Source organism: Dromiciops gliroides, chromosome 2, assembly GCF_019393635.1.
Source record: "Dromiciops gliroides isolate mDroGli1 chromosome 2, mDroGli1.pri, whole genome shotgun sequence".
In the NCBI taxonomy this organism is placed as follows: Eukaryota; Metazoa; Chordata; class Mammalia; order Microbiotheria; family Microbiotheriidae; genus Dromiciops; species Dromiciops gliroides.
Window position 1 is genome coordinate 648,798,637 of NC_057862.1, and position 19,660 is coordinate 648,818,296.

The 19,660-nt window shown below is 42.9% G+C and overlaps 1 protein-coding gene across 1 annotated transcript in view; it reads left to right on the forward strand.

Moving 5' to 3' along the window:
- The window catches only part of ACSF3 (acyl-CoA synthetase family member 3), a 268,701-nt gene that overhangs the window by 162,343 nt on the left and 86,698 nt on the right, over positions 1 to 19,660 (forward strand). The window contains 1 exon segment of the mRNA XM_043981199.1: positions 2,567 to 2,693. Coding sequence (XP_043837134.1) covers positions 2,567 to 2,693 — 127 coding nt within the window.

Sequence of the window (19,660 nt, forward strand, 5' to 3'; positions counted from 1 at the left end):
GAAAACATTAATCCACTGTTGGTGGAGCTGTGAAAAGATCCAACCATTCTGGAGAGCAATTTGGAACTATGCCCAAGGGGCTATAGAACTATACTTCGATCCAGCAGTATCACTGCTAGGTTTATATCCCAAAGATATTCCAAAAGATAGGAAAAAACCTATTTGTACAAAAATATTTATAGCAGCTCTTTTTGTGGTGGCTAAGAACTGGAAATCAAAGGAATGCCCATCCATTGGGGAATAGCTAAAGAAGCTGTGGTATATGATAGTGATGGAATATTACTGTGTTGTAAGAAATGACAAGCAGGATGCTTTCAGAAAGGCCTGGAAAGACTTGTATGAACTGTATGCAAAGTAAAGTGAGCAGAACCAGGAGAACATTGTGCACAGTGACAGCAATATTGTTTGATAAAGACCTGTGAATGACTTCACTATTCTCAGCAATACAATGATTCAAGACAATCCCAAAGGACTAATGATGAAGCATACTCTCCACCTCCAAAGAAAGAACTGATATTGATTGAACACAGACTGAAGCATGCGATTTTCACGCTTTCATTTTTTTCTTTTATCCAAGTTTTCTTATACAAAATGACTAATATGGTAATATTTTACATAATAGCAATGTATAACCTGTATATGATTGCTTACCCCCTCAGGGAGGGAGGGAAGAAGGGATAAAACTTGGAACTCAAAACTATAAATAAAAATGTTTATTATTTTTTTAAAGTCCTGGAAAATATATTGTAGATGCTAGGAAGATCTTTTTTCCAAATTGCTGTGGATTGCTGCAGAATGCAAAACAGGATAATACCTTGAATATGAGCTTTCTTGGGGAATAAGCAACCAGTTGGGAGTTCAGAGCTACATATCTTATTAAGATCACTCCAGTCATAAGTGTAGATTGTCCCAGCCATGAGTAATTTTGTAATTGAAGACACAATGAGATCATTTGCTAAGGGGTATGAAAGATTCTTTTATCAGTCCATGGTTAGCCAGATTATAGGGGATGAGAAGCAGATCCCCACAGCTTGGAAACTCATCTGCTCTAAATATAAGCCAAGCTCACCTCCTCAACATCTTTTTTTTTTTTTTCCTTTTGTAAGACATCCTGTCATTGTTTGTAATGCCCCAGGTACTTGGATGTCTTTCTTTACATTTTGCCATTACTTCCTTATGGCATTCTACTATAGTCTACATGACTGTAATGAACCCTCCTCTCTCACCCTCACCACCCATCTCATATTTATCTATTGAAGTCACTCCCTTCAAGGCCCAACTCAGATGCCACCTCCTCTATGAATTCTTCCCTGATCTCTTTCAGGTGAAGGAACTCTCACACCTCATATTTCTCATACCATTTTCCTTCAGTGATGACAATGATGATAACAATTACCATTTATATCAGATACTACTTTACCAATATTATATCATTTGATCCTTACTGTAAGCCTGGAAAGTGGGTGCAATTATTATCCTCATTTTACAAGCAAGGAAACTGAGGCAAGCAGAGGTTAACTGACTAGATCAGGGTTATACTGCTAGTAAATGTCCAAGGCTAGATTTGAACTCAGCTCTTCTTGACTCCAGGCCCAGAGTTCTATCTAAGCACCATGATTATTTGTAAATATGGTTTTTCCTCTTAGGTTATAAGTTCCTCATGAAGAAAGTCTGTTTTGTCTTTTTTTAAAATCTACTCCAACTAATAGATCTTGCTTCCAAGTAGTTGCCTAATAAATGTATAATAATTAACAGTTTCATTATTCATTGTTTTCCTGTGACATGCCTCCACTATTCATTGACCCAGATCTCACTTATTCTGACAATCTTTCCCTTCTTCATTCCCTACTCCTTCCATGGGCCACCTGCTTCTTACTGGCTAAAACAGACCCCGCTAAAGTTCATCTCCTATTTGCAAGCATGGGTTAAAAGCTGCCATCCATGTGCCAAACTAAGGGCAAGCCTTGCTTTGTACTAAGAGCAACATTTGATTTCACCGCTGAAGTCCCACAATTCCTATAGCATGAGGAAAATCAATCACTTCTATGATATTAACTGTCCAGGATCAAGCCGCAGAATACATATGGCAGTGGCTGGACCCCTAGTCTATCCAAGTGAGCCAGTGACTATAAAAGTCCATCTGTATTGCAAAAGCACTCATGGAAAGAAAAAGCTTAGAGCAGTTTCCATTTTCTTCATTTACACTCAAAATCTAGCAAATGGAGGGTGCAGAGAGTAGCTGCTCAAGCACTTCTTCCAGATACACAAGATACTTTGTAAAGACAGACAATCTAGGCTTTGGGTGGTTGATTGATTGTAAGCTACCTGAGGTCAGGGTGCATGAGTCATCCATAGCCCACAGAGCACTGGAGAGAGTGTCACAGGCCATAGGCACTCAGCAAATAAATATTCCATACTTTGGAGGAAATGCTTTTAGGAACCATATTGAGCACATTTCAGTGTGATCTGTCTTTGGTCAGGCAGAAATGTTTCCTGGCTGCCTGGTCCTCTTTTCTTGCCTTCCTTCAAAATAAGATTCACCTTCTTTCCCTAATCTTTTCTTTAGGTGACTCTGGGCTCAGAGAACAAAGAAGGGGAACTTTTGGTCAGAGGCCCTACAGTATTCCGAGAATACTGGAACAAGCCTGAAGAAACCAAGAGTGCTTTCACATCCGATGGCTGGTTCAAAACAGGTATGACCCAGTTATACTTTTCATGTCCTTAGTCTGGAAAGAGGATTCACTGAGATGCACTGTAGGGAGAGTGGAAAGAGCAGTGACCTCAGAGTCAGAAAACCCCAGTGAGCATGCACTGGGGGTGAGATTCTGAACAAGTCCCCTCACTTCTCAGTGACTCATTCACAAAATGAGTATATGATAAATAGTACTTGTACTACCTACTTTACAAGGTTGGGAGGAAAGTTGTCATACACATACACATTTACACATACAGTGTGGTTTTTTTAAAAAAAATGTTTTTAACCGAAAAAACATACCAAGTCTCAATGCTATTTTAAGCTATTAAGACATGTATCTGTATGTTTGTGTGTGTGGATACATATGCAGACATAGACACAGACACATACATAGACATATGTACATATATCTACATATGCACATAGGGTATCCCAAAAAAACCTTAGTACAGTTTTAAGTTTAAAACCTCGTATGTATATGCAGACACATATGTGCATGCATGTGTACATACATTATGTATACATGCACGTGTCCATCTATTCTGATGATGATGAAAAAAAAGAGAAGATACTAGAAACTGCCTTACATTCTTAGGATTCTTTCTTGGGGATCAGCCCTGGGTTCCCTCTCAGAGCATTCCTGAAGAACATAGGCATTTAGTGCAAAAATATCATGATCAGATGAGGTGAGAAGAGATGACCTTATTCTGCTGAGCAAGGTAACATGGAAGGGTCTATGATTGACCCATGTGGGTCCTGTCTGTGGGTTCTCTCTGACTGCCAGATTCAAAATGGAAACTACTCCCGGAGCCCCAGCTCTCCAGGTACCTAGGAACATAACCCCCTTTCCAGGATAGACCTGTTTTCTGAAAAGGTCTATGGAAATTAAAGCACTACATGGGATCCTCTTGAAATGCAAATGATCCCCCTGACCCATCCCCAAAGCACTTGTTCTGTAGATCATTCTTGTCTTGCATCTGGTAGTGCTGTTTTAAAATTTTATCTTTTAAAGTGAGGCCGATCTGCATGGAATTTTGGTTATCTCTTTATGGGTCATTTCAGACTCTAGGATCTGGTTGTTCATTGAAAAGGGCAAGTCAGGCAGCTAGGTGGCACAGTGGATAGAGCATTGGCCCTGGAGTCAGGAGGACTCGAGTTCAAATCCGACCTCAGACACTTAACACTTACTAGCTGTGTGACCCTGGGCAAGTCACTTAACCCCAATTGCCTCACCACCACCCCCCTAAAAAAAGGGCAAATCAGTGAGATCAGCTCCGTCCTTTTGGGTCATTTCTTGGTCTTCTTTTTCTCTCCCACTCTACCCCCATGACTGCAGCCAAATGAGTCTTAGGTCTATTTCTTCATAATATCTAAAGTTTTGAGCCATAAAGAACCCATTCATTTATTCCCTCTGACCCTTTCCTTGCCCCTACCTGGCATCTGAAACAATTCATCTGGGTAGCACAGAGGATAGTCTTGGACTTGGGGTTGGTAATTTTTTGTTGTTTAGTTGTTTTTCAGTTGCGTCTGACTCTCGGTGATCCCATTTGGGGTTTTCTTGGCAAAGATACTGGAGTGGTTTGCCATCTCCTTTTCCAGCTCATTTGACAGATGAGAAAACTGAGGCAAATAAGGTTAAGGGACTCACCCAGGATCAAACAGTCAATAATTGTCTGAGACCAGCTTTGAACTCACAAAAGATGGGTCTTCCAGACTCCAAGGCCAGTGCTCTATCCATTGCACTACCTTGCTGCCTTGGAGTTAGTAGCCCTGAGTTCAAATCCTGACTCAGTCCCTTATTGTCCTTGTGATCCTGGACATATGATTTTAACCTTTCCTCATCTATAAAATGGAGTCAATGGTAACCCCTACCTCACAGGGTTGTTCTGAACATTGACTGAGGTGGTATGTGTGACATACTTGGCAGACCCTGCTGGCCATCTTCCTCCTCATTATTATTTCTCTTTTACTGAACATTTTTCTATACATTCAAACCTCTTCTTCCATATAGCCTGGCAGAGGCAAACCTGATCGGTCATTTAAGGAAATAAATGCTGGGGGCAGCTAGGTGGCACAGTGGATAAAACACCGGCCCTGGATTCAGGAGCACCTGAGTTCAAATCTGGCCCCAGACACTTGACGCTTATTACCTATGTGACCCTGGGCAAGTCACTTAACCCTCATTGCCCGACAAAAAAATAGAATAGAAAAGAAAAGAAAAAAAAAGTAATGAAGGATGAAGGTGGGTCATGCAACACTGGTCAGCAAAAGTCAAAGGGAACCCAGAATTCATCTCCATAGGATCTTGGAAGCTGTTTGTTTTGTTCGTTTGGAGATGTCACAGCACCTCTGGAATTTACATGCAGCTCATTCTTGCCATGTCAGTGCATCCTTTTGGCTTGAAGCATTTGAGAAACATCTGCTTCCAGGCTGGCTCCCTATGGGGGCACATCCTCTTTCCCACCCCCAAGTCCCTTTTTGCTCCAAACCTGGCACCCACTGGAGAAGAAGTTGATTAGGGCCCAGTCCCTCTGCTGATGACAACAGAGTAGTGATGTCAGAACTCACCAGTGCCACAGCCAGAGAACTGCACCCGTCATTCACTTGACAAATTGGGTCACAGAATTTTCAGACTGAAGGGTCCTCACTCCCTGGCCATCTCATCCCACCTGTCCCCCAAAAGAATTCCCCACTTACATCATACCTGGTGAGCACTCATCCAATGCAGGCCTTCAGTGAGGGCAAACCTACCTCAATGCTTGCAAAGGGAAGCCTGCAAGTCAGAACTCCCACACACACACACACACACACACACACACACACACACACACACACACACACACACACACTGCAGTAGACCTCCCTATCCTTTCCACCTTCCCCATCCCAGACATGGTCTTCCTTCCACCTCCCTATTCTGCCATCAAGCTGCAGAGCTGGAGAGGGAAAGGAGGAGGCAGAGAGGGATTGGTGATTATCACCTGGTGATAAAGGTGCATATGTGCATGAGAGAGGGGGGAGGGGTTTGGTTTGTTTTTTTTAATAGTTAGTAATATGGTCCCTGTGGCTTTCTTGGAAGAGTTTGTTCCCTGTGCTCAGGTCTCCAGGGATCTAGATTACATTGCTGCTATGTGACTGGGGCTCTTTGTAAGGGCTGATGAAGGAATGCAAGGTCAGGGACAGGAACTCAGAAGAGTGAGAGCCCAGCAGACTCCTCTGGGGTAGCAGGGCCCCCCCCCCACTCCCGAGTCACTCGTGAATCTCAGAGTTCCCACCCTCAAACAGGGAGAGTGTGCCACATTCTGCCTTCCCTTGATGCAGCCCCCCTGACAAGGAAGGCAGGACTGGGGTTTGGTTATGTCCTCTGTCACCACAGCCTGATTTGTTTTCTCTCACCTTTGGACCCGAATCCCAGTCAGGCACACCCAGATTTCCAGCCCCATCTTTTCCCTTCTCAGCAGCTGTGGTTAGAAAGAGTTAAGTGAATCTAGTTGGTGAATCATAGCAGGGTGAGGGTGAGGGTGGAGAAATGTATCTGCCCTCTCTATAAGAGGGTCCAGGCTCCCATTTCTTATTGACTTGAAGCAGAGGGGGATAGGGTTCACTGAACTGGGAGAGGATTATTTGTAGAGTTCCACAGGGTTTGGAGGATGAAGGTTTATAACTAACCCCCAGGGAAAGTGGGTTCAAGACCTTCCTACCCACCACTCCCAAAATGTAATATTTATATTATAAATTTATATATTACATATAATACAGACACACATACATATATGCATATATCTATGCATACACACAGTACCCTGAAGTGTCTAGAAAAATGAATGTCACACATGGCGAAATGAAAATACAAATAGCTCCATTCCTCATAGATTCTCCCTAGTACCAGAAGTTCTTTGGTACTTGAAAGCCTCTGGTAAGTAAATACCTTTGCATTAATGTATTCCCTGATGCCTCTGTCCATGGTAGTACACTGTTAGCTTACTGACACGCATCCTACTCGCATGTCCTGTTTTTCTTTTGTTCATTCCACCTCATTAAAGCAAGCTAATCTAGTGGATACAGAATCCCACTTTTATGATGATTTTAATTCCGTATATAAGAACCATAGCAATGAAACCACTTCCCATCCTCATCTTTAGTATATCACCGCTGCAGCATCACAAATAGCCCAGAATTGGAAACTTGACTTTCCGGTGAGACTCCCTTTGTGACCATCTTCCTTTATTTTTAACTTCAGATTAAAAAAATAAAAAAACCCTGCAAATATTTTTTCCCCTTCCTTTAAAAACACTGGAACTGAAACCCTGTGAATTTTGCCAACAGCGAGGTTCAGTGAGTTGATGATGGCAGCAAGCAATGGGAAATGTGGGGCAGTCAGCTTTAAAAAAAAATTTTTTTTTTAGTCAACACTCCTGATGAATATTTCAGTTGAAAAGGAATAGCATGCATTAATTATTGTAAAGAGATGTCTTTAGGAGAAAATGATTTTGAAATTCAGTTTAATTTCATTGTAATGCGCTGCAAACAGGAAGGGAGTATGTGTGTTTAATTGGCTCTCGGGGGTAAGGCCTGGAAGATGGCATGCCTTTGTCACAGGCCATTAGCGATACAGACTGCATAATGAGAGAGTACAATCAGCTCACAGCTGCTGGCTCCGACGGGGAGAGAATGATATTAAATAGGAATCAGTATAAATTAAACTTAACCCTTTCCCTGTCCAAATCAAACTTGCAATTTGGAAATACTGGAGGGAGCCAGAGAATTGCGGAAAAGGTGGTTTTGTAAAGGGGTCAGAGAACCATCGGCTTGGCTTACTCACCTTTGTGCCTCGCTCCTTCCATCTGTCATGTATTTTTAGAAATTTCAAGAGGAAGAGTAGTACCATTAACTCTTTCCTTGCCCCCGATTCCAGTGTAGCTGCATGCCCTTCCTCAGCGATGAAACCTGTCCTGTTGCTGTTTGCTACTCAGTACTCAAATTATTTCTTCTGATTCTGGGTTCTACTCCAGATGCCAAGTGAGAACTGAAAAAGCCAAGCCCCCTAAACAAAGCCAGGGGTTCCATTTACCCTCAGGGGGTCAGTATTCCTAGAAAGGAGGGAATTATCAATACATTGAATGGACAGAGTTGCCCAGAAGAATGCCAGCATGCTCTGAGCACGGTTCCCTAGCTGTTCTGAATTGGTGGGGGGCAGATGAATCCTTCTAGGAGTGGGATTGTATGGAAGTAGAACCAGGTGCCCTGCTGAGTGGTTGTGATTGTCAGACATTCAAAGGTTGGGGGGACTAGAGTTACTATACTTTGTGGGAGGGGCAAGGTCTAATAAGTCAGCCAGAAAAGTCTTGTCCTCCCCTCCCAAAAAGGCTAAACTATATGGTATATGCTAAGAAATTATCAGAAAATATCAGTGAAGGGAAAAGCATGCGGGTGGGAGGTAGAAAAGAGAAGAGATGGATGGACATGGGGAACAAAGGGATGGTGAGGAAATTAAAAAGGAGATCTTAACCTTTTTTGTGTCATGAACTCTTGGCATTCTGTTAGTCTCAGAATAACATTTTGAAATGCATAAAATAAAATATAGAGGATTACAAAGAAAACCAACTCTATTGAAATATAGCTATCAAAATTTAGAGAGGAAAAAAACCTCAAGTTCACAGACCTCAGGTTAAGAGCCCCTAGTTTCATGCAAGATACCAGAGGGAGGAAAATGGCCTCAGATGCAATACCATAGTAGCCAAGAAGCCCCGAAAGTGAAGTAACAGTTGACCAACCCATCAACACAAATAGTAGACCATGATGAGAGCGAAATGCAGGCTTCTGGAATTCATGGATCTCTGGTACCTGCATGAGACAGCTGCAAAGTTTTGTTGTTCACTGAACTTTCTGTACTGGGCTTTTAACATCTCTCCACCTGCCTCCCCTGAATCCCTGGGTGGATTCTGTGAGTGAAAGGGAGAAACAATCTCATGATCCAGTTGGGGCCCTGAGTCTCTTGGTTGTAGCTTCCCTGAGGTCCCTGACTCCATGACATGCTGCAGCATCAGGCTCCTATGGAGCAGGCCCATGCATTGGGCGGCCCTTGCTGTGCTAGGGCATGTGCCCTCAGGAAGGCCCTTAGCAAGACGTAGAGCCGCGCTTTTCACTAGCATGGTGACTCTCTCCATTATAGAGCCTTCACTGCTCCATGGACAATCTCCATGAATGGCTGACGCCAACCTATTTATTGCCTGTTGGTCAGCTCTGATGAGGCCTAGTCTTCAGACCCCAGCCCCACACCACTGCAGAGCTTGGAGTGGAAGGCTCTGCAGCTGGGGGCCGTAGACTTCAGGATCACCTCTGAGCTTCAGAGTTGGCTATCAGTGGAGGGTTGAGGCAGGTACCATGGAACAGAAGCCCTAGTGACCTTTACTTTTCCTTCTGACTCTCAAAGATGAGCCCTTAGGGTTACAGATCCAGCCCTGTGGAACTAATCCCAATTTGCAGTTTCCCTTGGTCAGGGGTATAGGTAAGCTAGGAGACATTGGCTAGGGGATTTGCTCCATGGCACCATCACTGCCCAGTGATTGAGGATTTGCCCAACCCTGTGGTCATTTTTAGAGGGGCTAAGTCATGTGTATGCTGCTCTTCTCCACCCCACCTCTGACTCCCTTGTCACAGTCCTGAATCTTCCCTATTTGGGGCATGGGGAACAAGAGCTTGTTGGTAAAAGATCTTTTTTTTATCTGACTAAAACATTGAGGAAGAGGTTCAGATTGTGACTTGACACAACAGTGATGGCTTTTATAACACCCTGTTTTGTCGTGTGTGTGTGTGTGTGTGTGTGTGTGTGTGTGTGTGTGTGTGTGTTGGGGTTTTTTTTAGCTTACCACCCTCCCCCTCTTCCCCTCATCCATGCACCCACTGCCAGCTCTTGAATCAGAGAAGTGGCTTTATTTCCGATTCTGCAGGTGCCAAACTGTTTTAATGTGTCCCTACTGCTGATGAGAGGCAATTTGAGCATGATCACAGCGAGACCTTCATCTGTGTCAGTCTGTGGCTACATGCTGACATCCAGCCCAACCAGTGTGATCATGGTGGGCCATTGACAGCATTTGTTGAGAACCCTTCAGGAGCATGTGGAAGCCAGCACTTAGAGGGAAAATGGGAGAGGAATAAATTTGGAACTGTGTAGGATTTGGTCACCCTATCTCCATAACCACCTTTTAGCATCCTCGGGATAACTTAGAACCGTTCAGAGGTCGGGAGATTTAGGACTGACCAGTAATTACTGGATGAAAAACCTTAGGAGGATTACTCTTGTTCCATCTCAAATTAGACCTTCCCTAGGATTGGGAGAGTGGCCGTTGTCCAGAAATCAAGATGTTAATGACCACGTAAATGAGGGGGAGGCTAAGAAATGGAATGCAGCCAAGAGAAGCAGAAGTGGTAGAGAAAACCCTGCAAATTCCAGGGGCCCTCCCCACATTTAATGTGCCACCCTCATTTCAAGAGATCAGTCACAGAAAAAGGAGAAGGAAGAGTGACAATCTCACCCATCATTCCAACTTATTTTAATAAGTGCAAACTCTAATTGCATTTCACTCTAAGCTTAGTCTTCCTGACTATTCAAATTCTGCAGCTTTGTTGGTACTGTGGAAATTACTTTAAGTCAGAGCTTTGTTCATATGAAAGTGAAGGCCTAAATTTTGCCTACAGTTTTAAGCCAGAACCTTTTTAGAGGCCCTCAGATAACCTCATGGATGGTTTGTGACTCTTCCAGCGAAGAGGCAGGATCCATTTTGTTCATTAATATCATGTCCACAGGAGTTATTCATGGCTATTCAGATTAATTAGAGATTTTGCCCTTTTCTTGAAAGGAATATTCCTTTGGAGAGTAAATTGTAATTAGGAATCCAGTGGAGATGTAGAATTGAGATCACCTATGTAAGGGGAAACCTATATATTAGAAAGCCATAGTTAATCCCCATTCCTCCTTTTTAGCTAGTTGTTTTGACCTGCCCATAAAATTTCACCCCTGAGACATTAGCCAATCGTTCAGCAAAGAAAGGAGAATGTGAGCTTTTTTCTTGGCCTCTGCCCTACCTGTGAAGGCACCAGAGAGCCACACAGGGAGAGTGAGAAGGACAGAATTTGTGACTTCATCGGTAGAAAGAGCTCCAGGGAGGAACTTTTACCAGTGCAGGTCAGCATCTTTTCTGTAACATAGAACCTTGGTGGGTTCCCCAAGGACCCAATATGTTAAGGGACTCGCCCAGCGTCACAGTCACAGTGCCACAATGTCACTCAAGCCTGATCATCCCGGATTTAGGGTAGGAGGCCAGGCCGGCACACCTGGACCAGCTGCAGAGTCCGGCCCCTGACTAGTGATGAATTAGTTGTACAGCACTTCTTCCTTATCTAAAGCACCTGGCTAGAGAGTGTTGGTGGATAAAATTCCGTTTGCTCAGACAGAGAGAATCATGTCTCCCTTTTGTTTAAGAAGAGCCCATTAAGCTCACTCTCTTCTGTTGCTTTCAGTATTGTGGTTCATCTCTGCTATAACATAAGTGAGGGTTTTCCTAAAGACTTTGCTTTGAGCTTTCCAAGACACAAACTGAGATGTTTCTTACCACTCACTTCCCTGGGAGTCTCCCCTCATCAGAGAAAAGGGCAGGGGAAATTAATGCATCTGAAACAGATCCTTCATTCTTTGGTCTCTGAAGACTCAGAACTACTTAGCAATAACATCCTTCATTCCAAACCCCTTTAGTCCCAAACACTTTCATGTCCCTTTTGAAATTCACTTAGAATCTCTACATCTTCGCTCAACTTGTGAGAACTCAGTATTAGAGGTGACTGCAACTTCTTTCTGATGGTGCCCCTACAACCACCATCGATGTCAGGCTCCCTTGTTGGGCAGCATCAGATGTCTGCCCACCGTTATTCTCAAAGCATTAAGGCAGGCAACGTTCATTCAGTGAAGGCCTGGCAATATAGTAAGCACTTAATAAATGCATATTGAACAATTCTTCATCATTTCTTTTGTCTGGTATTGTACATTTCTCCAGTCAGCAGCTTCAGGGGCAGTATTTCCCACACCCATTCAGTTCAGATTCATAACTACCTTCACATTTCCTGTACACAAGTGGTGTCTGCTGGGTATTTCCCAAGCAAGGTTCACATATAGGTGTATGGAGGTAGGGTGAGCAAGGGATGGCCAAGAAGACTGTGCAGTCTAATCTCAGACAGTTTTCAAAGGTGCAGTTGGATTTTTGTTCCCCTGAGTTTACCTTTTCTTGATCTTTTCACTTGTCCCTAACAATTAAGTCCTCTTTCTTTACCCTTGGAAATGTACCATAGAGACTGTCATAACAGCCAGCACTTATATAGCTCTTTAAGATTTGCAAAGTGCTCCACATCTATTAAGGAGGTGCTATTTTTATCCATTTTATGGATAAGGCAACTGAGGAAAACAGAGGTTAAGTGGCTTGCTGAGGGTCACACAGCTAATAAGTATTGGGTTGGATTTGAGCTCTGATCTTCCTGACTCCAGAGTCATCAGTACTGCGTCCATTGCACCACCAATATAGAAAGAAATTCAACCGGCCCTGGATTCAGGAGGACTTGAGTTAAAATCTGGCCTCAGAAACTTGACGCTTACTAGGAAGAGCAAAAAGGAACAATAAGAGTTTCTGGAGATCTTTACCAGGGCACAGTTTAGAGGGAATCTGGCATAATGAAAGGGCATTCGATTTGGAGTTAGGAAAGACCACAATTTAAATTCCAATTCTGGTACTTGCTATCTCTGTGACACTAGGCAAGTCATGTAATCTCCTTGACTCTCAGTTTCATTCTCTTCAAAATGGGATGATACTTCTTTTATTACCCACCTCTAAGGGTAGTAATGAGGAAGGTGATTTGTAAAGAAATGGGAGTTGTTACATTTAGTGCTTCAGATGGGTGTTATGCTAGACAGTCACCGATTAACAACAATGTTACTTAATTTATCTTTTGTCTCTAGCCTTGAGAAACTGTAGATAGGTGGAAGGCTCTGTGTTCTAGTCTTCTTGATAAAGCAACTGGTCTAATCAATTTGACTGTGCAAATCCATAGGTACCTGTGTGCCCCAGGTGTCACTTAATGGACTTAACAAGTCAGATAGAATGTAGGGCATGTATCTTTGCTGTTGCTACTGCCCAGGCATAGAAAGCAGGCTGGGGTAGAAGTGAGGTAGAGGGGACTAGGAGTCAGGAGAGACCTGGGTTTGAATCCTGATTTGAAGATTTACCAGTTGTGTGTCCTGCGGTTACTTATCTCCTCTCGATGAGCTCCAGTTTTATTATCTATAAAGTGGTTATAATCATACTTGTACCGACTACTTTGCAGGGTGTTATAAGGAATGATTTGTACAACTCTCTAAACTTAGAAGCTGTCGTTGTTTGTTCACTGATATTCTCTTGATCCTAAAGAATTCATATAAGATGTCGAAAGACCTATAGGAAGACAGGCACACCTGTGCACTGTTGGTCAAGTTCATTCTGGATTTTAGTTTGGAATTATACTCAAAAAATGACTAAATATATCCATAACCTTAGACCTAGTGATCCCACCTGGGAACATATATACCTGCTAAAAGTCAAAGATAGCAACAAAGATCACAATCCATGACTCAATAAATATTTATTAAGCTCTTTATAGCAATGCATTGTGGTATAATAAAGAACTGGAAACAAAATGTGCGCCCACTGATTGGGCCATGTCTGGGGGGGGGGCGTGGAACTGTAATATATAAATTTAGTGGAATATTATTGGTCAGTAGGAGATTACCCATAAGAAGAATTTAGAGAAATTTGGGAAAATGTGTATGAACTGATGAAGGGGAGGGAGGGAAGCAGAAACAAGAGAACAATCTATGCAGTGACCTCAACAGTGTTAAAAGATCACCAAAGAAAGCAGAGCTCTGAATTATTGAAAAGTCAGTGTAGTTCTTAGGAGAACAGATATTGAAATAGGCTTTATCTTTCATGATAGAGAAATAAGGAACCACTAGAAGAGACTATTGTTGCATTCGTTGTCATATTGAGTCACAGGATTGGATATTTTTGCTGAACTGTTTTTCTTTGTCACAGGGTAGGGTTCAGTCTGGAGAAAGATGTGGTTATAAAAAGACAAAAGGGGGCAGCTAGGTGATGCAGTGGATAAAGCACTGGCCCTGAGTTCAAATTCAGCCTCAGACACTTGACACTTACTAGCTGTGTGGCCCTGGGCAAGTCACTTAACCCTCATTGTCCCACAAAAAAAAAAAAAAGACAAAAGGCATCAATGAGAATACACATATTTTTTAAATTGGCAAAGGACACAACTTTCTACTAAGTGTTCCAAAGTAAATAAGAACCTGACTTAACTATGAGAATTCTTTCTGCTACTCAATTTACAGGTCATGGAAATTTTGCTTCACTGAAAGATTCTAGTTAGAATAACAATAAATGAACGTTTATTAAATGACTTATGTGCCAAGCACTATGCTATGCGCTGGAGATACAAAAGAGGCAAAAAAGCAGTCCCTGCCCTCAAGGACCTTACAGTCTAATGGGAGAGACCACATTCAAACAAATATGTACAAAGCAAATGATATCAAATAGAAAATAATTAACAAAGTTTAGAAGGATAGAAAAGGCTTCTTGTAAAAGATAGAATTTTAGTTGGGGCTTAAGGAAGCCAGGGAGGGATAGCTAGGTGGCGTAGTGGATAAAGCACTCACCCTGAAGTTGGGAGGACCAGAGTTCAAATCTCATCTCAGACACTAACTAACTGTGTGAGCTGGACAAGTCACTTAACCCCAATTACCTTAGACATCCGGGGCCATCTCTAGTTGTCCTGATAATATATCTCGCCACCCAGATGAGTCTGGAGCAGAGGGTGAGGCTGGTGACTTTGCGCAGCCCTTCCTCAAATCCAATTCATTGCAAGTCATGACATCTGTCGTGGTCCTCTTCGAAAATGAAGGACAAACAACAACAAGGAAGCCAGGGACCTCAGTAGGTTGAGATGAAGAGGAAGAGCATTCTAGGCATGGGAGACAGCCAGAGAGACTACCCGGGACTGAGAGATGGAGTGTCTTGTTTATGAACAGCCAGGAGGCTAGATCAAAGGGTACATGGAGAGGAATAAGGTATAAGGCTGCAAAGGTAGGAAGGGACTAGGTTATGAAGGACTTTGAATGCCCTTCAAATACAAAATGCTTTGTATGGGATATTGGAGGCAAAAGGGAGTCACAGGAGTATATTTAGTGGGGGGATGAGGGGACATGATTGGAAGGTCATTTTGGTGGCTGAATGAAGGATGGATTGGAGTGGGGGAGAGACTTGGAGCAGGCAGACCCACCAGCAGCTATTATAATAGTCCCGTCATGAAGTGATGAGAGTCTGCATGATGGGGGTTGCAGGTGGAATATCAGAGGAGAGAAGAGGGCATATGTGAGAGGAAATGCTAAGGTAAAATCAATAAGCCTTGGCAACAGATTGGATATGGGTGGGATGGGGCAGTGAGAGAGAGTGAACGATTGAGGATGATTCCTCATTTCTGAGTCTGAGGGATTGGAAGGATGCATTTAGGGGGAAAGATAGGGAGTTCTGTTTAGTCTACTGGACATCAAATTCCACTTATCTAAAAGGCGGTTGGAGATGCAAGATTGGAGGTCTGCAGAGAGATTGGGAAAGGAGAGGTAAATTTGAGAATCCTCAGTACAGAAGCGGTCATTAAATCCATGGAAGCTGATGAGATCCCCAAGAGAAATAGTTTGGAGGGAGAGGAGAAGAGGGGCCCAGGACAGAACCCTGAAAGACACCTTAGGCAGTTAGAGGGCGTGATCTGGAGAAGGATCCAGCAAAGGACAAAGAAGGAGCAGTCAGAGAGGTAGGAGAGAGTGATGTCTCGGAAACTTAGATAGAAGAGGCCGTGATCAACAGTATCAGAGTGTTTCATTAGCAGCATCATGAAGTGCCAAAAGTGCATTGTGCCCCATGCCTCATCAAGGGATGCACTTGTGGCCCTTCCTCTCTCAAAGGACTTAGTAGGTCTCGAATGTGAAATGGGACACAGAAAATAGGCAATGGCCAAAACACTTAGAGCAGGGATTCTTAAGCCTTTTTATGTGTGTCATGGACCCCTCTGGCAGTCGGTCTGGTGAATTCTGTGGGCCTCTTCTCAGAATCTTATTTTTAAATGCATAAAGAAAAACACTTAGGATAATACTAGCACCTGCTTCCCAGGGTTGTTGTGAGGATCAAATGGGGTAATAGCTGTAAAATTCTTTGTAAACCTTAAATCGCTATATAAATACCAGCTATTCTTAACTATGATTATTTTTTCAAAAACCAAGTTCTCAGACCCCAGGTTTAAAACCCCTGACAGAGAGGATGAGGGAAGGCCAAGGAGCATGTTTAAAGGACAGTTTAACCAAGGGAAGGAGCCAGATGAGTATGAATTGACAGTGTCTCTTTGGAGGAATCCATTGTTAACATTTTTCATGCCAGCTCCTCTGCAAATAATCTGAGCCTCCCAGCACAAGAAGAGAGCTGGTATCAGAAACCTCCTCTGTGATTGCCAAGCTGCCTTGGCCAAAGACAGAGTTGTTATTCTCTCCAATCACTCCCTAATAAAGAGCCCTTCCCAGTAGGTGATGCAGACCCATGGTTTCCCATTTTATTTCATTTGGCTTTTCCTCAATCTCTCTAGCTCTACACCCCGGCATCTCTCCTCTGAGCTTCCACAACCCTTTTGTCTGGACCACTAATTTGGGGGCTTAATCTTGTGCTCTCTGTTTTGTTCAATAGTCCCTATGGGGAAGTCCTTGAGGGCAGGAAGCATGCTTTACATGGTTCTGTATTCTCTGCCTTTCTCCCATCCTATCTGTATCCAGCACAAGATCCAACTTGTTGAGATTCTTTGTATGTCCCAAGTTCCAAGAGAGTCCCAGGCCTCCGTGCTCCCCGCCCCCACCCCTGCCTCTCTTGGAAGTGTTGGGCATGCTGGAATTCAAAGCCACAACCATCTGGCAGCCATAGCTAGCCTGTCTTGTTAGCATGCCCCCCTCTCTCATACTTTTTCACATGGCCTTCATTGTTCCTCTACCTGTCCCTAGCCCCCAAAGGTCGGGAATTGTTATTTGATTGAAATGGGGAGAGTAATAATACTATCTTTCTTTTGTTTTGCTTGTTTTAGAATTTAATTAGATTCTCACCTGGGCTATGGATTGTCCCTGTGGGTGGAAGGGAGGAGAGAAAGATATAAGACTGGACGTGAAGACTTGTAAGGTTGGGTATAGAGGGGGCGCAAAGGGAAGGAGAAGGGCAGAGATTATAATACTGACTTGACAATAGCTCCCATTTATATCACCTTTTAAGGTTCGCAAAGGGTTTTTGTGAGGATTGTTTGATCTTCAAACCCTGTGAGAAAGTTGTAAATGTCATCTTCATTTTGCTCATGAGGAAACTGAGCCTCAGGTTAAATGATTTGTCTCCCTAGTAAGTGACTAGGCAGATGAACCTGCCTCAGGGGTCCAGCTCTGTGTCAAACTCCAGTAGAAGGCAGTGTGCATATTCACCTAGAAAACCACAAATTGACATTGTCTATATTGTAGTGTGCTTTTGTTTGTTTTGTTAAACGTTTCCCAGTTACATTTTCATCTGGTCAGGGCTAGGAGTTTTGCTGGTCGGGTCTCTCTCTAGCTTGACATTTCTGTTCTAAAAATATGTATAGAAACATAAATCTTAGCTATTTCCCCAAGTATGCTTTTATCTTACAGCCCAGGATAGGGAACAGCAGCCTTGTCCTAAGGAATCTGGTACCCCCAGGGACTGCACTGGGAGTAGACGATAAGATCACACAGGCACAGTTTCCCTGAGGGAACGCGGGCTGCCGTTAAAATTTGCCCATACATCCAGAAAATTAGAATCTGGTGTATTTGGGGAGATTTATTTTCAATTACAGGTTAAGGCAGAGACATGAAATTGCACTGGATTTGAAAGCAGTGCATAAATCCTGCTCTAAATCCCTGTATCTCAGCCCCATATAATAAGATTTTATTGATTGCTATATTGTATCTGTCAGAATAAAACTCACTTAATGCATGCATCCGAGCTGAGAAGATAGGAGGCTCATTGGTAGTAGAATCTGATTCAGGAATCAATGCCCTTTGATTAATATGTTGTTAAGAAAGTAAGAGTTATTTAACTTGTTTGATGTGCATTTCAAAACGATGACTCATGTCTTTGAAGCTTCCTACTTGGGCTGTACAGAGAAATCCTGGAACAATTTCATATTTTTAAACCTTTCTTCCTTGCATTCTTGAGTCCTTTGCAGATCTTTCTGAGATTATACTGCAGCTCTAGTGAACTGGGATGAAAACTTATTCTGAAGTCCCTAATTCACTTGATTGAGGGGTTAGAGCCCACATGAATAGAGACTCATAGAATATTTGAGTTGGAAGGGTCCCTTGGAGATTAGCTTTTATCCAGCCTCTTTCCTCATACACAAATCATCTTTCTCCTTTACTCCCTAAACAGAATTCCCATACAGCTGGCAAACTCAAAGCCTCTTCCCAATGGAGGGAAAAATACAGGAGAGAATGCTAAGAAGCTGTAGAATATCTGGTACTATGTTAAGAGACTGCTGGGGAAAATGTGAAAAATTGATCTCTCTACTCAATCTCTAAGCTTCTATAGGTGTGTGTGTGTGTGTGTGTGTGTGTGTGTGTGTATGTACACATATATCTTCCATATATCAATGTATATGTGTATACACACATTGATATATGGAACTGAAATTAATTTGATTTTGAAGATTTGAGGCCTTGTGATTTTTGGAAATGATTAGGAGTATTTGGGTTAAAACATTTGAGCACTTAAGAAATGCACAATGGTATAATGAGCTCAAGCCATGAAAAGGATGTAGTTCCCCAGAACCTTATGACCAGGGATCACAGATGGCAGGGCAGGACCACAGGTTTCTCATTAAAAGGAAGGAAGGAAGGAAGGAAGGAAGGAAGGGAGGGAGGGAGGGAGGGAGGGAGGGAGGGAGGTAGAAAGGGAGGAAGGGAGGAAGGAAGGAAGGGAGGGAAGGAACAGGAAGGAAGAAGGAAGATGGAGAAGGAAGGAAGGATTTATTAAGTGCTTTGTAGTAGACAGTATGCTAAGCTTTACAAATATTATCTCATCTGATCCTCAGAACAAACCAGTAAAGTAGGTACTACTATGATCTCCATTATACATTTGAGGAGACTGAAGCTGATAACAGTTAAGTGACTTGCCACTCCTGTGATAGGCCAATATTGAATGCCAGGAACAGCACTATTCCACTGTGCCATCCAGGACTGAATTGTGGAATATACCCATAGTTAGGGGTTGGGACAAAGATGAAGATCCAGAAAATAAAACTGAGAAAAAATAGTCAGAAGAACTGAGAGAAAGCAATGCTATGAGAAATCCAGAAAAGAGAAAGTATTCCAGCAGAGAAGATGATCAGTAGCATTAGAACTACAGAGAAATCAAGAAGGAGGAATGAGAAAAACCATCACCTTGGCAATGAAGAAATCTCAGGAATCTTTGGAGAGAGCAGTTTCGGTCAAGTGATAGGGTCAGAAGCCAGACTCCAAGGGGGAGAAGTGGGTGGATATGAGGAAGTGGAGGCAACCAACAGAGATAGATTTCTAAATTTGTCAGGCAGCCATGGCACAAGCAAGGTCAGTGGCACAGCAGACAGAGCACTGGACTTGTAGACAGGCAAACCAGAAGTCAAATCTGGCCTCAAATACTTAGTAGCTATATAACAGAGTGAGTCACTTTACCTCACCAGCCTCAGTTTCCTCATTGGTAAAATAAACAGAATAACAGCACCTCCCTCACAGGGCTGTTTTGAGCATCAGATGAGATAACATGCAAAGTACTTTGCAGACCTTAAAGCACCATGTAAATGCTAGCTATT